Here is a 20647-nt window from a genome sequence, read left to right on the forward strand (position 1 = left end):
AGTCGGCTTTTATCTTTGAGTGATCAATGTCTGTTCAGCACAGAGGTGCAACTCAATAGGATCCAGACGCTGAGACATACTGATGAACAAAGCAGCAGCTCCTACTGTTTCCTGCAAACAAAGCAGTACAGTTTGTTTCCTATTCACACTATGCCAGTGTGCATCTGCCATTCATGTAAATGCATACAATGTATTTTATACAATACTAACACATCCATCTATACGTTTATCTAGCCATCTATTTATCTATAGAAGGGCAGTGCAATATATTGCTCCAGGTTTATCATTGTGACATAACAAATGTATCATGTACCATGACAAACATACCAGAGACCAATGTCATTTATTTTACTACAAACTTGGATACACAAAGTGCATGCTTATAATCTGAAATCTGGTTACTCTATTTATTTAAATAATATATACACAATATATACAGCTCTGAGAAAAAAATAAGAGACCAGTTAAAAAAGATGAGTCTCTTTGATTTTAACAAACTGAAAACCTCTGGAATTCAATCAAGAGGAAGATGGATGATCACAAGCCATCAAACCAAGCTGAACTGCTTGACTTCTTGCACCATGAGTGGCATAAAGTTATCCAAAAGCAGTGTGTAAGACTGGTGGAGGAGAACATGCCAAGATGCATAAAAACTGTGATTAAAAACCAGGGCTATTCCACCAAATACTGATTTCTGAACTCCAAATGAGAATATTTTTTGGGGGAATTTGTGAGAAATGTTATCCGTAGTTTATAGAATAAAACAACAATGTTAATTTTACTCCAAAATATACCTATAAATAGCAAAATCAGAGAAACTGATTCAGAAACTAAAGTGGTATCTTAATTATTTCCAGAGCTGTATATTACAATTTCAAAGTTTGTCCAGCCATAAACTTTAGTCTAGCTATCTATTCGGGGATAGTGCCTTATACTTTATCTAGTCATACTGTATGTACCATATTCATCATACGTATGTTATATTCATTGTACTCATAATTTATAGCATTTTTTTCCATGAACTCTTATGTTTTAATTTTAGCACAATGTCCTTACTCACTCTTCTGGTTGACTCTAAACTCAAAAACTGTTTATTGACTTAAACAACAAGATGAATTAATCTATTGTTATTTTCCACTGTCGATTAATCAATCCATCACTCTATCCATTAAAAAAAGTAACACAGGCTGTGCATATTTAGAAACACATGCCTTATATTGTGCATAACATCCTCTTGTTTTAGTAATATGTATTATGTAAAGGGCATCACCTCTTTGGCACTCTTGATCTTCTCCAGGAAGGTTCGCAGCTCCTTGGTCTCAGCGTACAGAGCCCGACACACGGCCTGGTAGTGGTTAGGGGCATCCGAAGGACTCGGGAGGTGGGATGTACAAAGCTGAGGAAAGCAAAAAAATAAGTATATGTCTTTCAGCATAATTTGACTGATCATATGACCAACAAAATAAACCTTATGCTACATTCATTGTTTTGATTTAGAGTTGTAATTCCATAGTTTACAGCAGGTTTCCAAACATATACAGGGGTTAAACAATGAAACTTAAACACCTGGGTGTAGACCACAATAATTTATTGTCCCGACGGACAGTTCTGGCACATGGAATTCTGCCGTGATTTGGGCAGCTGTGGTTTTATGTTTTTTGGATACAATCCAGGTTAGCACCCGAACATCCCTTTCATACAGCTTCCTCTTGCATCCACAGTTAATCCTGTTGGATGTGGTTCATCCCTCCTGGTGGTATGCTGACATTACCCTGGATACCGTGGCTGACATTAGACTTGTAGATGCGCCAGCAAGACATGCACCAACAATTTTTCCTTTTTTGAACTCTAGTATGTCACCCATAATGTTGTGTGCATTGCAATATTTTGAGCAAAACTGTGATCTTACCCTGCTAATTGAACCTTCACACTCTGCGCTTACTGGTGCAATGTGCAATTAATGAAGATTGGCCACCAGGCTGCTCCAATTTAGCCATGAAACCTCCCACACTAAAATGACAGGCGTTGGACAATGAAACTGAAACGCCTGTCATTTTAGTGTGGGAGGTTTCATGGCTAAATTGGAGCAGCCTGTTGGCCAATCTTCATTAATTTTCTATCTATCTATTTTCTTTAGAACCACCATTAATTTATATCAAATAAATTGAACAAAAAGTTGTTCCTATACTAAACATAAAACATCCAAACACAATTCTATCCTAATTATATTTATCATTTACCAAAACTACAAAAAGACAACTATTGAAAGTTGCACAAAGAGATGTCAATGAAAAGTGATTCATACAAATAATTGGCATGTGTTAAAATATTATGACACTGTTTTTTGTAGCCACCACAAACAAGCTGTGTTGCTTCACAAAGCAGCACTGCCTACACAAGGACACAGGGTGATGCTTGATGATCATCTCAGGAAGATGCATTCCAACAACTAGGATATATACACAACAGTGTGTACTGGATTAAAGGAGAGGTTCCTGTTCTTCTGTGATGATCATCTTTACTTCCAGCCTAAACCCCACATCCAGCAAATCATTTTCTAGATGTTTACTGTGCGACTGTGCCTGATGACTACATGAATATTTGTCCAGACACACAAATGGCTATTATTTCGCTAAGCACATTCCTGTGGTGGCCCAACCCAAAGCCTGAACAACCGGCAGGTCCAAACACAGATTTAATGCTAAGGTCATTACCATAAAAGCATGACAACACAGGGCACGATGGAGCCATGATGTTAATTCAAGCTTACAACAGACACCTCCAACCAGCTCAATGGCATTTTTCCCCACACCTAGTCATGCTCTGCCCTATTCAGGAATGACAGACAGCTGAAGAAATATTCTGAACAGGAACATGGCATTTAGAGAAAGTGCAAACAACCCTTTAAAACCTGTTCTTCCTTCAGTCCGAACTATTCTGAGTGTTAAAAGAGAATTGCCTTTAAAGGTTTGTGTGTGTGTGTGTTAGGGGCGGACCATTTATAGCTGTATTTGTTATGGTCTGGTTTGGTTACGGTCCAAGACCTTACGTCAACACCAACAAGTCCAATTCTTCACCTAAGTACACCTTGCTACACCAGTTGGAGTCCCTGGGTAGTGTTACTGTACATTGGCCTGCCTGTCTATACTGATTCAAATTAAGAACACTCTGGATAAAAGCATCAATCAAAAGCCATAAATGTGTAACTATACTGAATCATGATTAGAATATTGGCTGAAAACTTTTATAGTTTTTTTTTTTTTTTGAGTGAGATTCCTGTTGGTCCACTCCAGAATGGGCAATGCCTCCAACACTTGGAGGGTAAAGACTTCCCTGATACATGTTAAGTCAGACTTTCTCTCTTTTAGAACTGCGGCTGATTAGGGCTGCAACTAATGATTATTTTAGTAGTCGACTAATCTGCCGATTATTTTTACGATTAATCAATTAGTCAACAATTATTTCTGTCATGGCTTCCCTCTGTTTGCTGTGGGTATGGATCCTGTTTTTAACTTTCACTATTGGTTTAAAAGGATAGAAACAGCTGAACATGGGATTTAAATGACCTTCAAATGTCTAGAACATTGACCTTTCAATGAGGAGAGTGCTGATATTTAGTGAGGAAATGTGAAATCTGTTGTGATTGGGCACTTTTAGAGACGCTGGCCGAATAAGTTGTGTAATGCTACTAATGACTATTAGTCGACAACAAACATTTGGAGTCGACATTTTTTTCTAATTGACATTGTCGATTATATCGACTAATTGTTGCATCCCTTACAGCTGATGCAGCATTACTATGCAGCTAATGAGCTCTGAGGAAATCGCCGCATCCCTAGCTCTGATACATTAGCTAACAGACGTCTGAGCTGACCAGCATCACACTAGGAGTGATGTAGGGAGAGAGAGCTATCTACACACCCAGAAAAAAACATGGCTAACTGTGCCCCATCAGACCCTCAAGCTCAAGTTAAAATAACAGGTTAATTTCCACCACACAATACAGACTACAGCCAACTGTCTTTGAGAAAAACATTTTACTTTTCTGACTCTTTATTTCTTTTAATTTTTGAAAGCTAGATATTTCTTTCGATAGAGGAGCAATGATGCTTTGAGACTGGACCGAACCATTGCTTAAACCAGTTTTCTGGATGTTCACATTTTGTTAAAAACAAAAAAGAAGTATGACAATAAAATATTTTATTAGTGGTGATAAGGTCATAATTTAATATTTGGTTCAAATGGAATTACTTGGGACTAACATATTGTCTGGTTTGGTTTTAGGAATAGTATTTTTATTATGTTCCATTCATGAATGTAATTGTGAAAACGGGAACATTTATCACTTTAACATATGGAAATCTAGAAATATACTGGGGTATCATTAATTTGTACTTTAACTTGTTTTTGCTTGCTTGTTTGTTTGTTTTTTGTGACACTATTGCTGTGATGGTACATTTTGTCCAAAAATGTCTGAAACACCTGTGCAGTTTATATGTATGATGAGAGATATGGGGTCAAAAAGTGACTGAGATCACAAAGAAGATAAAAGCTCAGTCCCTGGCAGTACGCAGTGTTTTCTTTTGCCTCATTCCACATAAGTGCACTCAGACAACCACTGAGCTTCATACCTCAAAGGGTCAAACCTCACCCCAGATGCTCCCAGTCACCCACCCACTCTCTCTCTCTCTCTCTCTCTCTCTCTCTCTCACACACACACACAAACACACACCCACAAAGAATAAAAATAACCACCATTCCTTTGGCACCTCAGCTCTGTGGGGCAGAGTTAGAAGTTCAATTAAGGGAATCAAACTGACCGTATCATTTGATTCCTCTGAGCCAGCCCCATCTCGCTGGACCTCTGCAGTGAAGGCCGAGACAGAGGCACAAAGGCACAGAGTTATCTAACCAGCCCCTCACGCTGCACCTTCATACTGCAGCTGTTCTGACCCGGCATGACTGTTACGCCGCTTACTGGATGCTAATTCCATTCCAGAGCACCTCAGCTCACATGGAGTCATGGCTGAAGCCCTGCACTATTAGGCTGTGTACACAACACAGAGCGGCCTTTTTCCATTTTGCTGTGTGGTTGGTTAGTAAACAGCCTAAATCCACAGCTGCTGTTGACGGTTCCTATTACAGCACAGAAATAACCAGCACCTGGTTAAAAAGAAATTGAATGTTGGGCCTCAGTAGAAAAGCTGAGATGTAGACAGCCTGAAGGAGTTGATTTAATCAACAGGAGATGAGAGAGAACTCTGACGACAGCAGTGTTTGCATTCAAGTGAAGGGAGGCCCTTGCTGCAGAGACACAAATGCTTCAGAGGATTCAAAAATAAATGTTGTCACTCGGTTCTGCACACAGAATTCTTCATTTCGGAGCAGCATGACCTAATTTCCACAGCTTACAGCAGTTTAGCACCACATTCAGTGTGGGTACAGTCTTTAGTCATCACTTGAAGCAATGGTCAGCCAAAAAGCACATTTAAAAGCATTTCTCCTTTTAATACGCCCGTTTTTTGTGTGTGTTTTTTTCGCGATATTGGCACATTTTCAACTCTCACACCTTTGCCCTGATCTGGAATTAGGGATGTCCTAATCAGGTTATTTTGGCCCTAATCCGATCCAAGTCTCTCAATCTGTGTAACATGTATCAATAAAAATAATACAGTCACATAGTTTAGATAAGAAAACCCTTTAATTCACTTTTCTGCTGCCAGTTCCATTAAAAAAACTGCAGTAACTTTGTGTTTTATAGTGAGATGAATGTGCTAAGATTTGGGTTTCTGTAGTGTATTTTTGTTAGTATTAGCATTAGTCTCCACTTGGTTCTAAATGTGCTGGTGATGTTTATTATTCTCCTACCATTAAAACAGAACGTTTACTAAATAGCTGTATTTAGATTAAGACAATATGTAAAACAGGTAAACACTGATGATTTTTTCCTGCTGAGAAATCTCCTCAGGGTTTCCAGCTAGGCAAAAATGTCTCTTAATGGCACCTCGAGGGCACCAGGTGGTGTTATGAACACTACAGTCTAAACAAAGACTCAGAATGTGGATTGCAATTGAAATAGCCAATACCCAATCAGTTAAAATATGCCTGGATCTGCCAGGATCAGGACTTCTTTATGCCTAACCTCCTACCCAAAGCCTGAACAACCGGCAGGTCCAAACACAGATTTAATGCTAAGGTCATTACCATAAAAGCATGACAACACGGGGCACGATGGAGCCATGATGTTAATTCAAGCTTACAACAGACACCTCCAACCAGCTCAATGGCATTTTTCCCCACACCTAGTCATGCTCTGCCCATTTCAGGAATGACTGACAGCTGAAGAAATATTCTGAACAGGAACATGGCATTTAGAGAAAGTGCAAAGTTCCAATTGTTGAACCAATAGCCTTATGCTTTGTGTTTATGCTTTATGCTTTTACAACCGTTCCAACTCAAGGTCTACCTAATAGGGCATCAACAATCTAGCATTCAAGCGCCCCCCATTCCTTCTTTCATGCAGCCCATTCCCAGCTGCAGGATGAAATATTCTCCTTACCGTTATGATGTCACGATAGCCATGAATATTGGAAAGCTCAGCCTGCTCATCCTCCCCCTCGTCTTCCTCGCCCTCGTCTTCCTCCTCTGTGGCTTCGTAGCCTTCGTCAGGGCAGGGGTCTGTCTCTGTGTCAGCCATGTTGGTCATTAGGTCAATGAGCTGCTCCAAAGGAGGACTAAGCTCCCGCTCCTCGTTCTCCTTCAGCCCATAGTCCAGAGCTTTGTAGATCATAATGCCCAGCGACTCAATTATCTACAACAAACACATACACACAAACAAATATTTTAGAAAAGTGTGTAATATGTGGCCTATATGCCCTACTACAATAATTCAATTTGATAACAATACTGTCAGAAATACTGTTCGGCACAAGTATATAACAGTGAAACAGTATAAACAGGTTTCTTTTTTTAATTATTATTTATTTGTTTAAGCAGACAGTTTCAGTTTGTTCCACCTCAGACTACGGTGCTGCTCAGACTACAGTGACAATAATCTCATTCCTGTAATACTACAGTTCCCACAATACCATGTATGTAAACTATGTAAACCACTACGTATGTAAACATGATTTATAGCTTTATAGGTGGCATGCTCGCTTCTCTGAATCTCATGTCTATGAATACATATTCCATTACACCACAAAATCAGATTGATGCATCACTGCAATTTATTTTTACACTCCCGAGTGCACTCACTTTATATCCTTTATAATAGCTCTGATTATTTCTGCAGGTGACATACATGTGCTGGGGTCACTAGCAGCCAGATATAATAACAATTTTAATTCTGTAACCTGGTCAACATATAATCTGATGAGACTCATTTCTAACTGATAAATCCATATAAACATCTATCTCATCAGAGCCTCATGTGCCTGACTGCCATTTTCAAAATGAGGGGGACAGTGGTGTATAAGAAGCTTATCCCCACGCTATGTGGGTTAGCACAGTACTAATACACAGAAAAATGTGTTACAGAAACTCAATATTTGACAAAAGGATCAAACTTACAAGTTAAGTAAACATAAAAAGCTTTGTACACATGAAAAGAAAATGCACTACATGGATACAAGTATTGAGACACTTTGTCATTTATTGTTTCTTATAAAATCAAGAGTATTAAATAGTGTTCATCCTGTTTTTTTGAAGTAACTGTTTGACCCTACTGTCCAAAGTAGGCTTTCCAATTTTTAGAGCATTGGTGTGAGAATTTTAGCAACCCTGCTAGGAAAAGCACCGCACATGCATAAAAAAGATACTGTTGTAAGCTACGCTGACTCGTAAAAAACATGAAAAATAATCTGATCTAACTCCTGTGGCATTTGGATGAGCATGCATTTCAACGTGCAGTCTGATCGTGTGTGTTACTTATTAAAATAATGAAATAAAAGATTTTTTTTTATTATTATTTTATCATGCAGCACTACTTTGTACCCTTCCAGCATATGGCTTGTATTAGGAATAGTACCAATAGCTTCAGGTCTATCTGCTAGAGAGTCCTATTCTATTGGAAATTAATTATGTTGGTACTATAGAACGACATTCAGCCCAATGACCACATTTTATTTCAGGAAGGTCATGCACGTGCAATTTGCTAAAAAAAAAAAAAGTCCAGGGGTCAGATCCTTCGTGAACCGACATGTGCTAGACCAGTGTTTCTCAACCAGGGTGCCGCGGCACCCTGGGGTGCCGTCTGGCTTCATCGGGGGTGCCGTCAAAATATTGCGCCTCACGTGCATATTTCCTTTCCAGAGTCAGCTCGTGTCGGGGTGTGTCCCAATTCACAGGCAGCATACTCTGAAGGATGCGACCCACAGAGGCGGTGTATTACTGCGCAGCTGTGACGCAATCTGTCTTCGAATACAGCCTCTGAAGGATGCAGCCCCTAAATTGGGACACACTGTAAAGTTTTTGTCCCCCACGCGATGCACGCGCTATTTTATTCCGCCAGCAACACCCCTCGTTCTCACCTGAAGTACTGCGCCAGCACCCCCCCCCCCTTCTCACCTGAAGTACTGCGCCAGCACCCCCCCCAATCCCCCCACCCCCCCGTTCTCACCTGAAGTACTGCGCCAGCACCCCCCCCCCCCACCCCGGTAAACTGGGGTGCCGTGACATCTCGCATATATTTGAAGGGTGTCGTGATAGAAAAAAGGTTGAGAAACGCTGTGCTAGACTCTTGCGTGACTGCGTATGTGGGCACAAAGATGTCATCCGCTGATATCATAAGGAGCCTTCACTTAGCCATCCTCCTCATATTAAATCACTTTAATATCTAATAGCCATCTCCGGGTAAGTTCAGGCCACAGGGTTATTTACAGTATAAAAGTGATCACACCAAAACACAGCAACGCTAGCGCACACACTTACACACACAGACTCACAAACAGGACACAGAGTAGACCAGTGATGTGACTTCCCCAGCCAACTAGAAAATTAGTCACAGGTAATAGAATTGTGGCTGAAGAACAGTTCATGTGAGGTGGAGGGAGCCCTCACATCAGAACCTTAAGGTAAAAGTTAATAAGCCAAAACACTCTCCACCACAGTCAGCTGACCCAACACTGCATTTCTATAACTAACCTTATACACACAGTGCTCAGTCATTTAGTATTTCCATAAGCATAATCTGCAAATTATTACTGATAAATATTTTTTGGTAAGTGCCTACTGGGCCTACTGGGGAGAAGTGCAAGATTATACAGTGAACTTTGACATGATCTTTGTCTCCCATGGAACAGAGATTAATTATTAATTATAACTATCAAATACTTATGATTATTAGTTAATTAATGATTAACTATTAATTATAATTTACAAATATTTGGAATTCTACAAAGTCCAATTGATGAGCAGATAAAATGTCTGTTTATAAATGATTATAGTAATAATTGTATCAGATTATGCATTAAAACAAGTAACTGATTCCAAATTCCAATTTAAATCTTTCAATCATTATAAAATTTGATGCCTGCAAAAAATTGTTAGTCATCTGGTGTACCACCAGATCTCTGTCCTGAAGTACTCCTGAAGTATGTCCTGCTTATTTAGAGGTTTCATGACCTTTCACATAAATGTCAACTTAGAATAGCTTTGTTAATAAAATGATCAATTGAGTCATGTGTGTTAGGAGCAGAGGAAACTCTAAACTATGCAGGGCAGGGGATAATTCAGGACTAGGATAAGAAGCCACAGCTTTTTTTTCTAGATAACTTTATCAACCAAAATGTAGCAGTCTACAGTTTGTTCCTGAAGTCTGTCTGTTCCTGAAGTGCATACTGAATTAGAAGAGCAAGCTTTACGTAACGCTGCATTTTGTGACAGGAATTTGCTTCAGGCGGATTTAAAACTTGAGAACATTTTTACTCTTAGCTTCCTGTAACTTCATTTTTCAGGAAATGGGTTTTTCTTTTTGTCAGGGTTTTTAGTAGGGCTGTAAATTGTTCAATTAGTTGATTAGTCAACAATCATTTCTGTTGGGTTTGGGCACTTTCGTGGACACAGACTAAGTTGAGAATAAGCTGTGAGTGAGACATTTACCCATCTACCATTGCGCTTCTGTCCTCAGCACTGTGGAATGCAGTACTGTTACAAATTAACGATTAGTCGACAATGAAATTTGTAGTCGACAAATTTAAATAATCAACATTGTCAATCATATCGACTAATTGTTGCAGACCTAGTTTTTAGCCATGAATTATTACTCTCAAGTTGGCTAATTTTCTTTTAGATTTTTAAATGTATTTTATATATCTGTCTGTCTGTCTTTTTCTTTACTGACTACTTGTCTGTTTTTACTGTCTGTTGTCTGTCATATAATGTCCATCTGTCTTTACGACCTTATTGACTACCTGTCTGTCTTTACTGTCTGCCTGTTTTACGATATGTTTTACTGTCTGCATGTTTTTACTATTTTTGTCTGTCTGTTTTTTTTACTGTCCGAATGTCAGTCTCACTACGCCTGTCTATTTGTTTTAATATGTCTATGTCTGATTTTACAATTTAAGTTTCACTGACTTTACTGTATGTCTGGCTATAATGTCTTTACCATGTGTGTCTGTCTGTAGAGTGTGTCTGTCTGTCTGTCTTGACTGGGTGTCTGTCTGTTTTTAATATGTGTCTGCCTGTCATTTATATGTGTGTCATTTATATGAAAACTATTTGTTGCATGTTGCAGTTGTCTCTCCTCAGGAATACTTAGTCTTAATTTTTTTGGATATAAAGTCTTGTGTAAGTGGTGGTGGACAGGGGAACCCATGCTTGCATGTGTCGATTTTCTGCCTACTGCAAGATGGCACAGCACATTAAATACATTAAGTTTTAAATTATTTCTGTATGTAATATTTAACTTTATAGTTGCCTCTATAATGTACTGCAGGGTTAAAAAAACTAAACTGAATCCAAACTTCAGAGCGTAAAGTAGAAAATGTTTGCCATTAAAAACACGCAATCATGCACCCTTTAGGCTACTTCCTTTTTCACATTCCATTGTTATATGTATTATAATGCCCACAGAGTTTCAAAAGCAAGCCAGTTTTTCAGGAAAACGGTTCGGCTTGAATTTCAGACCCGGGAGCAAACATGGATTACAGATTTATCCTCATTCCTTTACCCAGTAATCTAAAAGGTGTTCTGCAATAGGACAAGTAATAATTTTTTAAATAAATGGCTTAGAGCACAGCTCTAGCTTAGAGCTGGAGTGCATTATCACTGCCACGAGACAAAAGCATGTGCAATTTTTGTTATTAAAGGGAGTAGCCGAACAGGTGAGGCTTGGCCAGGCCAGCAGGAACCAGGGCGTAGGCCTGCTGAACATTGTGTATGAGGGAAGGAGTCAAAGGCCAAGCACTACAGCAGTATGCAAAAGCAAAAAAAAAAAAAAAAAAGTCTCAGTACTTTACACCACCTATGACAAACTGAAACATCTTACAGATCCAAACAGGTCCAGCTTATCCCTTTCAAATATTGATCCTGCAGCAGCACCGTTTCCTGGGAATCACTGGCCGTGGTGTACATCAACTCTCCTGTTCCAAACGCTAATCCCATTCACGATAAAAATAAATATCATAAGCGTCTTAATGTTATGTAATCTAATCCACCTCAGTGTAATAGACCACTGTAAAGCACAACAGCTGAACAGCTGAATGGGTGCCAACAGCTACTATAAAGTCAGCCTATGTGCAGATGTTTACATGGCTGAGGGTGTGGAAGCCAAGACAAGCAAACTCCAGCTCTCTCTTACCTCCCCTTAACTGAGAAGAAACGAATGTGCATGAGGCGTTCTTACTTTTTCTTTTTTCTGGAAATATACAGAGCTAGAGATGTAACGGTAAACTACACAAATACAATACTTACTAATTGATGCTCTGACATAGATTTTGATTTTGTAAAAAAAAAAAAATTACAGTATGGCTCGGTGATATGAATAAATAAATAATAGCTCGATACTTTTTAGCTGAAAAGCAATACTATACTATAAATATCGCAATATTATAGCCCAAAACGTAATAACAAAAATACAAAAAGTAGATGTTCCTATTTTAGACAGGCACTTTTTTAGAAATGTGTCTAAAGATGAATATGAGATATATATTCTAGAGATGGATGGATTAATATATTACCCAGCCCTAAATTACAGGCATTATACAGGAGTGTGCCAGATCCAAATTGTATCGACATTATTTTTTAAACAATCATTTTTAAAAATCCATATTGTAATAATAGCACTACTCTTATTTGCTATTCACTGTGAAGCTTTAATGGTATTTTTTGTAAAATTGTAGTTTTTAAGATTGCAGTTTTATGCATACAGTAAATATTCTGCACTTTAGTTTTTTCATCATTGCAAAAATATCCTGAAATATTCCTAAATAATCCTGTGATATCATTTTAGTGCCATAATCACCCCTCCCTAGTGTTTAAGGTGAAAAAAAAATGTGGCTATATACTCTGTATCACTGTAAATCTCATGAACATGCTAATAAGAATTATCTTTACACAAGAGATGGATTATCATGTAAACTTTAAATTAACTTAAAAGCAAATTAATAAGCTTTTAACATAATTACATTGCCAGCTGACCAAGGGAGCACGGCCTTATTCTCTTTCTCTCTCCCACCTCTCAACAAGATGCTAGCTTACATTGGTCTCTGTTAGCCAACATAACAGAACTGCAGAGTTAGCGTTCTCCTCCTGTCAAATGATGTTGCATTAGCAGCAGAATATTGAAAAAAGATGTGGTGGCACTTTATACCACTCAGAAGAAACTAGCCAGTTAGCTAGCCTTCACCTTTGTGGTGATAAGAGTCCAACACTTGATATGATATCTAACAATAAATGATGATGTTATAATGTTATAAAGATGTTAACCTCAACTAGCTAGCAAAGTTAGCATATAGCTTGATAATGAGTCAAATTAAAGAGGACTGTGGAGTGTTCGCAGTTTTTTTAACTTTCAATCAATAACTTATTCAGCATCTAATGCTGCTGAACTGAACAGCTCAAGCATAAGCTTATCTGCAGAGCCTAAATATGGGCCTTGTGTTACTATGCTAGCTAAATGTTTCCATGTGTATAGTCTACATTAACATGCACACACACAGCCGGACACGCACACACGCACATCCCTCTTCACACAATGTACACAAACCACATCAATGTAGTACATGCTGTACCTGTTTAAGCAGGAAATGTTACAAAATGTGATTATATAGTTAGTAGTATAAAATCCAAGCTTAATCATTAGCTTATCTAAAAGTAGCTTCTGTCACTCCAAACTTTTTCTAATCAGATATGAAACAAAGCCTGAATATAATCCTTATACTATTTGATTACTGTTTCCAGTATATGTATATACATATACATATACAGCTATTCCCTCTACCAGTAAGACTGGTAGAGGGAAACATGCCAAGATGCATGAAAACTGTGATTAAAAACCAGAGTTATTCCACAAAACATCAATCCATCCATATATATATATATATATATATATATATATATATATATATATATATATATATATAGACACACCACACACCACACGCATATATATAAATGTTCATCCCCTGATTTGACTGATAAAACTAGTTAATTCTTAAGTAATAAAATCTATTGAAATGTTTTTTTCCTGCAAGTTTTTCTTGTGAGAATTTTGGTCTGTTAGCACAAATGATAGTACAGATAAGCTACTACTATTATATGGTATTACCAGGTAGATGACAGTTTGACAGACAAAACGATAACAACAGTAACTAAATGTCTAGGAGACAGCTATTGTCCATGATAATTGGCCATTTGGGTTGAAAATTGTCTCACAGACACTGAAAGTGCAACTAAATGTACTGCTAATGGAGTACAGTGACAATATGGTAATATGTGATTTGATATCCTGCAAATTTTTACAAAATACATGTGGTAATCAACTGTATGCTGCAGATGTGGTGGACAAAGATTAGGCTAAAAAAACATTGGGAGAATTCATTTAATCCTAGTCATTAACTAATAGACAACACCATACACTGCAGCATCTCTTTCAGAGAGAACAGCCGCTACTGGACACAGACAGACAGACCTTCACTTGTGCCAAATACGAGACAAAGATCCACAGTAGGCCACAGAGGCACAGGCTCATTTTCCCACAGTGAGGCAACAAAAGCACCTGATTCCAGAGTCACGATGACAAAAGGCCACATGAACAGCTTTGGCTTACAGCAGTCTGGAAACCTGGAGACCACCACAGCCAAACTGGACAAACTGTGCTTTCAACTCCAGGTACCAAAACAACTGCAAGTGCAGAAAAAAGCAAAGTGCTTTAGTATAATTTGCTAAACATATGTCTCACACCTGTCTAGAATATACAGCTCTGGAAAAATAAGAGACCACTTACAGTTCTGAATAAGTGTCTCTGATTTTGGTATATTTAGGTATATGTTTGAGTAAAATGAACATTGTTTTTTTTTGTTTTATTCTATAAACTACGGACATAAATATTGTCATTTAGAGCATTTATTTGCAGAAAATGAGAAATGGCTGAAATAACAAAAAAGAGCTGCCAGACCTCAAAAAATGCAAACAAAAGAACTTCATATTATAATTATAAGTTTAAAGATGTTAAAACCCTGGTTTTTAATCACAGTTTTCATGCATCTTGGCATATTCTCCTCCACCAGTCTTACACACTGCTTTTGGATAACTTTATGCCACTCCTTATGCAAAAAAACAAGCAGTTCAGCTTGGTTTGATGGTTGTGATCGTCCTTCTCTTGATTGTATTCCAGAGATTTTCAATTTGGTAAAATCAAGGAAACTCATCATTTTAAGTGGTCTCTTATTTTTTCAAGAGCTGTATTTAGCAAATTATGATAGATATTTTTTTAATCCAGAATTTTAAAAACTCATTGCCAAAGAGTGTGGCCTGGTTTCTATTTCTTATCATTACTAGAGCAAATGCTAAATGACAAAACGATAACACATGTAACAAACAAATGACCAACACAGTTGGATAAACAAACAGAGGCTGATTAAATGTGCCAGTAGGAATGGGTGTGCCATATCATATCGTTCGCAATAATATCGCAATTATTTTTGAAATAATATTTAAAAATATATATATATTTGCGTTTTTTACTGACTGTGTAAAACTTGTTTTACTATTTTTCAAAAATAAGATTTATCTTGTTGCATTAGTACTTACTTAAATTAATACAAAATATTGTATTAAATGCCTTATGGCCAACAATACAGTTTTTCAAAATATTGTGATTTACAATTTAAAATGTTATCTCACAGTAAGTGCAGTGACATATATTCAAAATATACTAATGTAACTAATTCATGCAACTTATTGGACTATGATTATCATGATACAATAAAACATTATCATCTTGCCTACCTCTATGTGACAGTTTCTTTATTTTTCTTTATTAAACTAATGGTATTAGTTTTAGGCAAACTTGTTCATACAAACATTCACACAAAAGAAGTAAGTAAGACAAGCTACTCCCCATGCAGTATCTCAGGTTATTTGCAGAAGTGCTAGATTGAGTGGTCTGAAGCGTTGCACACTAGAGGACCTGCGTAAATTGGATGAAGTACAGGCAACGACTGAGAAAGAACACTCTGTCCCAGCGGACATGCAAAAACGAGCTGCAGAAAACAGGACTTTTCTCTCCAATTACACATCACAATCTCATTTAGGGGCTTGTGACTCAGGAGGAATGAGGACAGGGCGGAGAACGAGAGAAAGAGCGAGAGAAGGAGGACGGGTAAGAAGGAAGGCCAGACCATGTGGAACTGAACTGACAGCACAGGATGAAAACAACTCTCACCATCTCCTCTCTTTCCTCTCTAATACATAAAGAAATGAAGATAGAAGAATGAAAGTAAAGAGGAGCTCAGTTATATTAGATTAGAACTGCAGAAACACTGACATTAGAGTTGTCACTGGGGGTGTATTAATATACTCAACTCACAATTAGATTAGGCCGTATCCAGATGTTGCATAATCTACTAATGAAACGAAAGCTGTAGTGAGTGTAATACAAGTTATAAATGTGCTGTTGGAAAGTGGACTGCTGATCTATGATGTTTATGGTCCGAGTTTTGCATAACAGTGTCACAATTCTTCTATACAACAATATAGGTTTTACACATATTGCATCTGCATTCAAACATACAGTGTCCAATGGTACAGGGTGATATTAGAAATATAGATATATACCACTGTTTGTAAGCAAGTCCAGTCAATTAACTTAAAGCTTAAGAGCACTATTTGCTGGCATTCTTTTTCTGACAGGTAATGTAGATAATAAGCATTGTACAATATCATATACAAAAATAAAGGCCCATTAAAGCATCATGGTTATCTCTAATTCTATAGATACTAATTCTCTGTTCATGTTTCTCTCCAGATGGACAGTATAAAGCAGTTATTTTCCTCTGACCTAGCACGGTCTCTCACGCTACACAAAACAATGCACACATACACACACAGAAGCTTCTCTGAGCTGTTCACATGACATCACTGCTCGGAGGCACTGAGGAACTCTGCATCTTCCACCGCCTCTCAGCATGAGCCACGGAGATGAGCCATTCAAACAGAATGTTTTTTTTTTTTTTTTTTTTATACATAATCTCCTTACACAGAAAGGTGGTTGGGTTTCCAGCTAATCACTTGTACAGGGTCTGGTCATGAGGTTGAATGATGATCTCAAATGCTTAGAATGAACATTCATCAAGCAACCGTTCCGGCGTTCTTGGGAAATATTCCATTAACTCACTTCCAAAAATAACTTGAGCCATTTCTCTGGAAGGTATTAGCTAAACATACATTAAATTCTACAACATGCTAATTACACGAGCTCTGGCACAGAGAGCAGTTGTTCCAATCTTTGTCCAACACAGCGTCAGGCTTTAATGAAGTCCAGCTCTTGCCATGCCAAAGTGATTAAACTATTTACACCAGCTGTAGTTCTTTAAACTCCTCTTCAGAGAAAGAGAGAGACACTTAATTACTGACCACACTCCAGCAGCACCACCACGGGCTAAGTGCAGAGATGGGGCTAGCAGTGACGCTTTTCTCTCACTCATCTCCTCATAAACACGCTCAACACTGATGTACCACCTCGGTGGAAGGTGGCTTGCTCTGCTTCCACTATTAAGTTAACATGCCAACGCCTTCACGCAGAGGTTCTCCGCAGTCAGCTGCCCAGAGAGGAATCCAGTTGTGACGGGGCCAAGAGCACGAGCCCATGACGCATGAGTGCACATAAAACAGCAATATTCTACTTAGCAGTGATCTGCTACAGAACACAAAACAATGAAAACTGCACACGTGAATTAGACTTAGCAGTACACTTTTTTTTCCTCCCTCTAACTGGTTTGGACAGAGTAGCAGCCAGCACTGAGCACTGATCTGAGACCAGCACTTCAAGGCATAAACAATTATATTTGTTATAATTTGTTAAATGATCCAAATGATCCAATCCAAAACAAATAATTATTTCTCTTGAAGCTGGAAGGGTTTGCCATTTATATGCATGCACTTCTTTTTGTTAGTAACTCTTTGTTACGTTACATTACTTTGTTACATTGTTTGGTAACACTTTATAATTGGCACAATTAACAGTACTTATGACCGTTATAAACATTGTAAAATGGTTAAGTATGGTCTCTCCTAATTATTAAAGTACAAGTCCTTTAGACACATTTAGGGAAATTGTGGTAAACTGTGATGCTGGTGATGTCACATACCTTGCACCCAATCACTAATGTTTGTGGGCATTGTTTTAGGGTGCCCTCGTATCCATGTTACCTTCTGGCTCTCACCCTTTAGTAAAGATGTTAGGGTCAGAGTTATTTTCCGCAATTCAATAATCTGCTAACATTCTCTGTAGACTAAACATCTAATCAGAACCAATTCCATGTTTACTTTTTCACAGTTCATGACTGCCCACTTATCCACCCTGACACTGATGTAACACTCACCATCACTCTCCTGTCACCAACCTTAGGCTAGCTGCTACCTGCCAAGGACTAGTTGCCCATTTTCTATTACACACTTCTATTACCTACATGTTGCAGTTGAGAAGGACTTTATTAGGAGGACTTGGGCTTGTTTCCTGCCAGAGACACTGGAAACATTTCGAATAACATCAGGGCTGTGATCCGGTCGCAGGCACGAGCCGAAGGCGAAGGCGAGCGTAGCTTGATTTTTAGCTCAGCATTAACTTAGCTTAGCCTAGCCTGACTGGTTAGCGTTCTGGCTGTCAGACGGCAGTAACCGAGCGATTTTCTTTCCTTTTTTTCCACGAAAGACGAGTCAATAAATGTCAGATGGTAAAGCAGAAGGTGAACTTTCATGAGTTCTTATATATAAACCTCGCTGTAAGCTTCATATGCTGATGTATTAAAGGATCAGCCATAACCTTTCAACTTCAGCTACCATATGCACCAGTGGAGACATGGTGACATTACACTCAAACTCACCATTCAAACTCTTTTGTTTGAGGAAACATTAAAGCAAGGGCAAATAAACATGTCTGGACATATGAAGGGCTACCCAGCAGCAAATCTAAATGTTCTTCAAAAATATACATTCAAAATACTAATAAAAGCAATTACAGCTCATTCAATTATAAACCAAACTATTATTTCCACCATCAACAACACCAGATTATCTCTCCCTACAATCTCAGTTTGGTCCTCCAAGCTCACATGAGCTGTGCATTTCTCCTCCACTGTTTATGTCTGCCTCTGTAAGGGTGTCTGAGGCTACGCGCTGGTTGGCCAGTCAGGGGCAGAGATTTTGACTGGGATGTGCAGGATCAGGATCTACACTCAGATAAGCTCTTGGCACGGGAACACAGTGTGATTGCTGTGAGGGGACAGAGAAAAAGAGAGAGACAGCTTTATGTAACAGCCTGGGCTGAATCCAGACCACTACAGCGACGCGGACACTCACCCCCTCAGACAAACACTACGAGGATGACTCCCTGCATGGCACACAAAGGAAAGACCAACACAAGCCCTGAAAGTGTCACAAAGGGGACAGTTTCTTTTCAGTCCCTCAGCCAAGCTTTCCTCATCTCCACAGAGTCCTCAGAGCTCCTTCAGGCATCCAGGGTGAAAAGCAGTAACTCAGGAATTAAGACGCTGGTGAAAGGTCTTCCGTCAGCACCTTTCACTCCTTACATAACCCAGCGGCACACAACTCCCCTCCAGTGATGTAACATGCCTCTGTACTTCACTCCGATTTGTCTGAAAAATCTAACTCAAGCAACATTCCATTCATTTCTTTCCGTTAATGGATTTGCTTGGGCTGCTCAATGTACCTGAAAGTTCCAGACAGTCTATTTTAACTGCAGCCTTTTCCTTTTTTAATACAAGCACCAAAAGGACCAATCATAGTTTAATTTACCCTGTAGTTACCAAGAGTCTGTGATTCACAGTAAATAATGTATTTTGAAATGTGTTCAAAAATCATATCATCATCAAAATTCAATATCATTATTGAAACTTTTTTTTCTTTTAATAATAGTAGGCCCATAATAATTAGATTATCTCTGCCACAAACAAAAAACAAATCTCCAAAATCCATATTTTTCAGGAATAGAAAAAAATCCTAACTTTCAACTGTCAATGTAAGTCAATGTAATATATTTTCCTAATTATTAACTTTTTTTCTATTTTAAAGCTTTTCTGTTTATTCATCATGACAATTTGCCCAAATATACAAAACTGCCAGATTCACATTAGAAAGAAAGGATATCCAAGAAGGTAGGCTGTGCTATATGACTAAGACAGCACATTATAAAGGTTTTTATCGTGCATTAAAGTGTCAGTAGGGCCGAACGATAGGACAACAATGTACATCACAATGTAGGCCTATTTCTTAATTTCAATCGATGCAATACTATTCCGATATCGATATGAACAGTATAAAGCCACCGCTTTATTCACCCTGTAGATTTAAATATACAGATTTTACATAATATTTCCCAGACCTAGAAAAAAGGTTTGTGTGACAGTCATGATATACTTACATAATTCTTCAATAAATTATTTTTATTAATTTTTAACTGTATTAAACGGTAAGCACTTAAAGCAGACAATGGCTATACATTTCATAACGTATATAACTGCATCATAGAGCTGTGTATACAAAAATATACAGAAGGCCATTCTTCAAAACTGCATTGTCTGGGGATGGACCGGGTGTGTGTTCTCTCTCTTCAGTTAAAAAAAATGAGAGCTAATGCTCAAAGCAGGCCAGGAACCCCGCGGGGAGCTCAGAGGAGCCGGCTCAATAAAATCGGCAACATCCTCTCAGAGGGGGGAAGGAGGGCTTCCGAAACCCAAAGCCATTCGTCTCACTTCACTGACACCAGCACTGGAAGTCCCCTGGGAAAGGATGTGATAGCTTCATGGGGCTGACTGCTGGCCAGACCTACACAAAACACCACAAACCTCCACAATTCAAGGGCAAGCTGCCTCCTCGGTGGGAAGATCAGGGAGAAAGTTATTTTCATGTAAGGAAGAGCAATAATTAAATAAATTGTATGTTGTTAGGTAATCATGGTGTACAA

General features: G+C 38.4%; 1 protein-coding gene across 5 annotated transcripts in view; it reads right to left on the bottom strand.

The window, feature by feature from the left end:
- The window catches only part of spire1a (spire-type actin nucleation factor 1a), a 65184-nt gene that overhangs the window by 28109 nt on the left and 16428 nt on the right, over positions 1-20647 (bottom strand). For all 5 annotated transcript variants that reach the window (XM_007249356.4, XM_007249355.4, XM_007249353.4 and 2 more), the window contains exons 3-4: positions 6560-6811; positions 1271-1396 (exon numbers count right to left, since the gene is read on the bottom strand). In XM_007249356.4, the coding sequence (XP_007249418.2) occupies positions 1271-1396; positions 6560-6811 (378 nt within the window). The remainder of the gene's footprint in view (positions 1-1270; positions 1397-6559; positions 6812-20647) is intronic.

The sequence above is a fragment of the Astyanax mexicanus genome, chromosome 3 (genome assembly GCF_023375975.1).
Source record: "Astyanax mexicanus isolate ESR-SI-001 chromosome 3, AstMex3_surface, whole genome shotgun sequence".
NCBI classification, from domain to species: Eukaryota; Metazoa; Chordata; class Actinopteri; order Characiformes; family Acestrorhamphidae; genus Astyanax; species Astyanax mexicanus.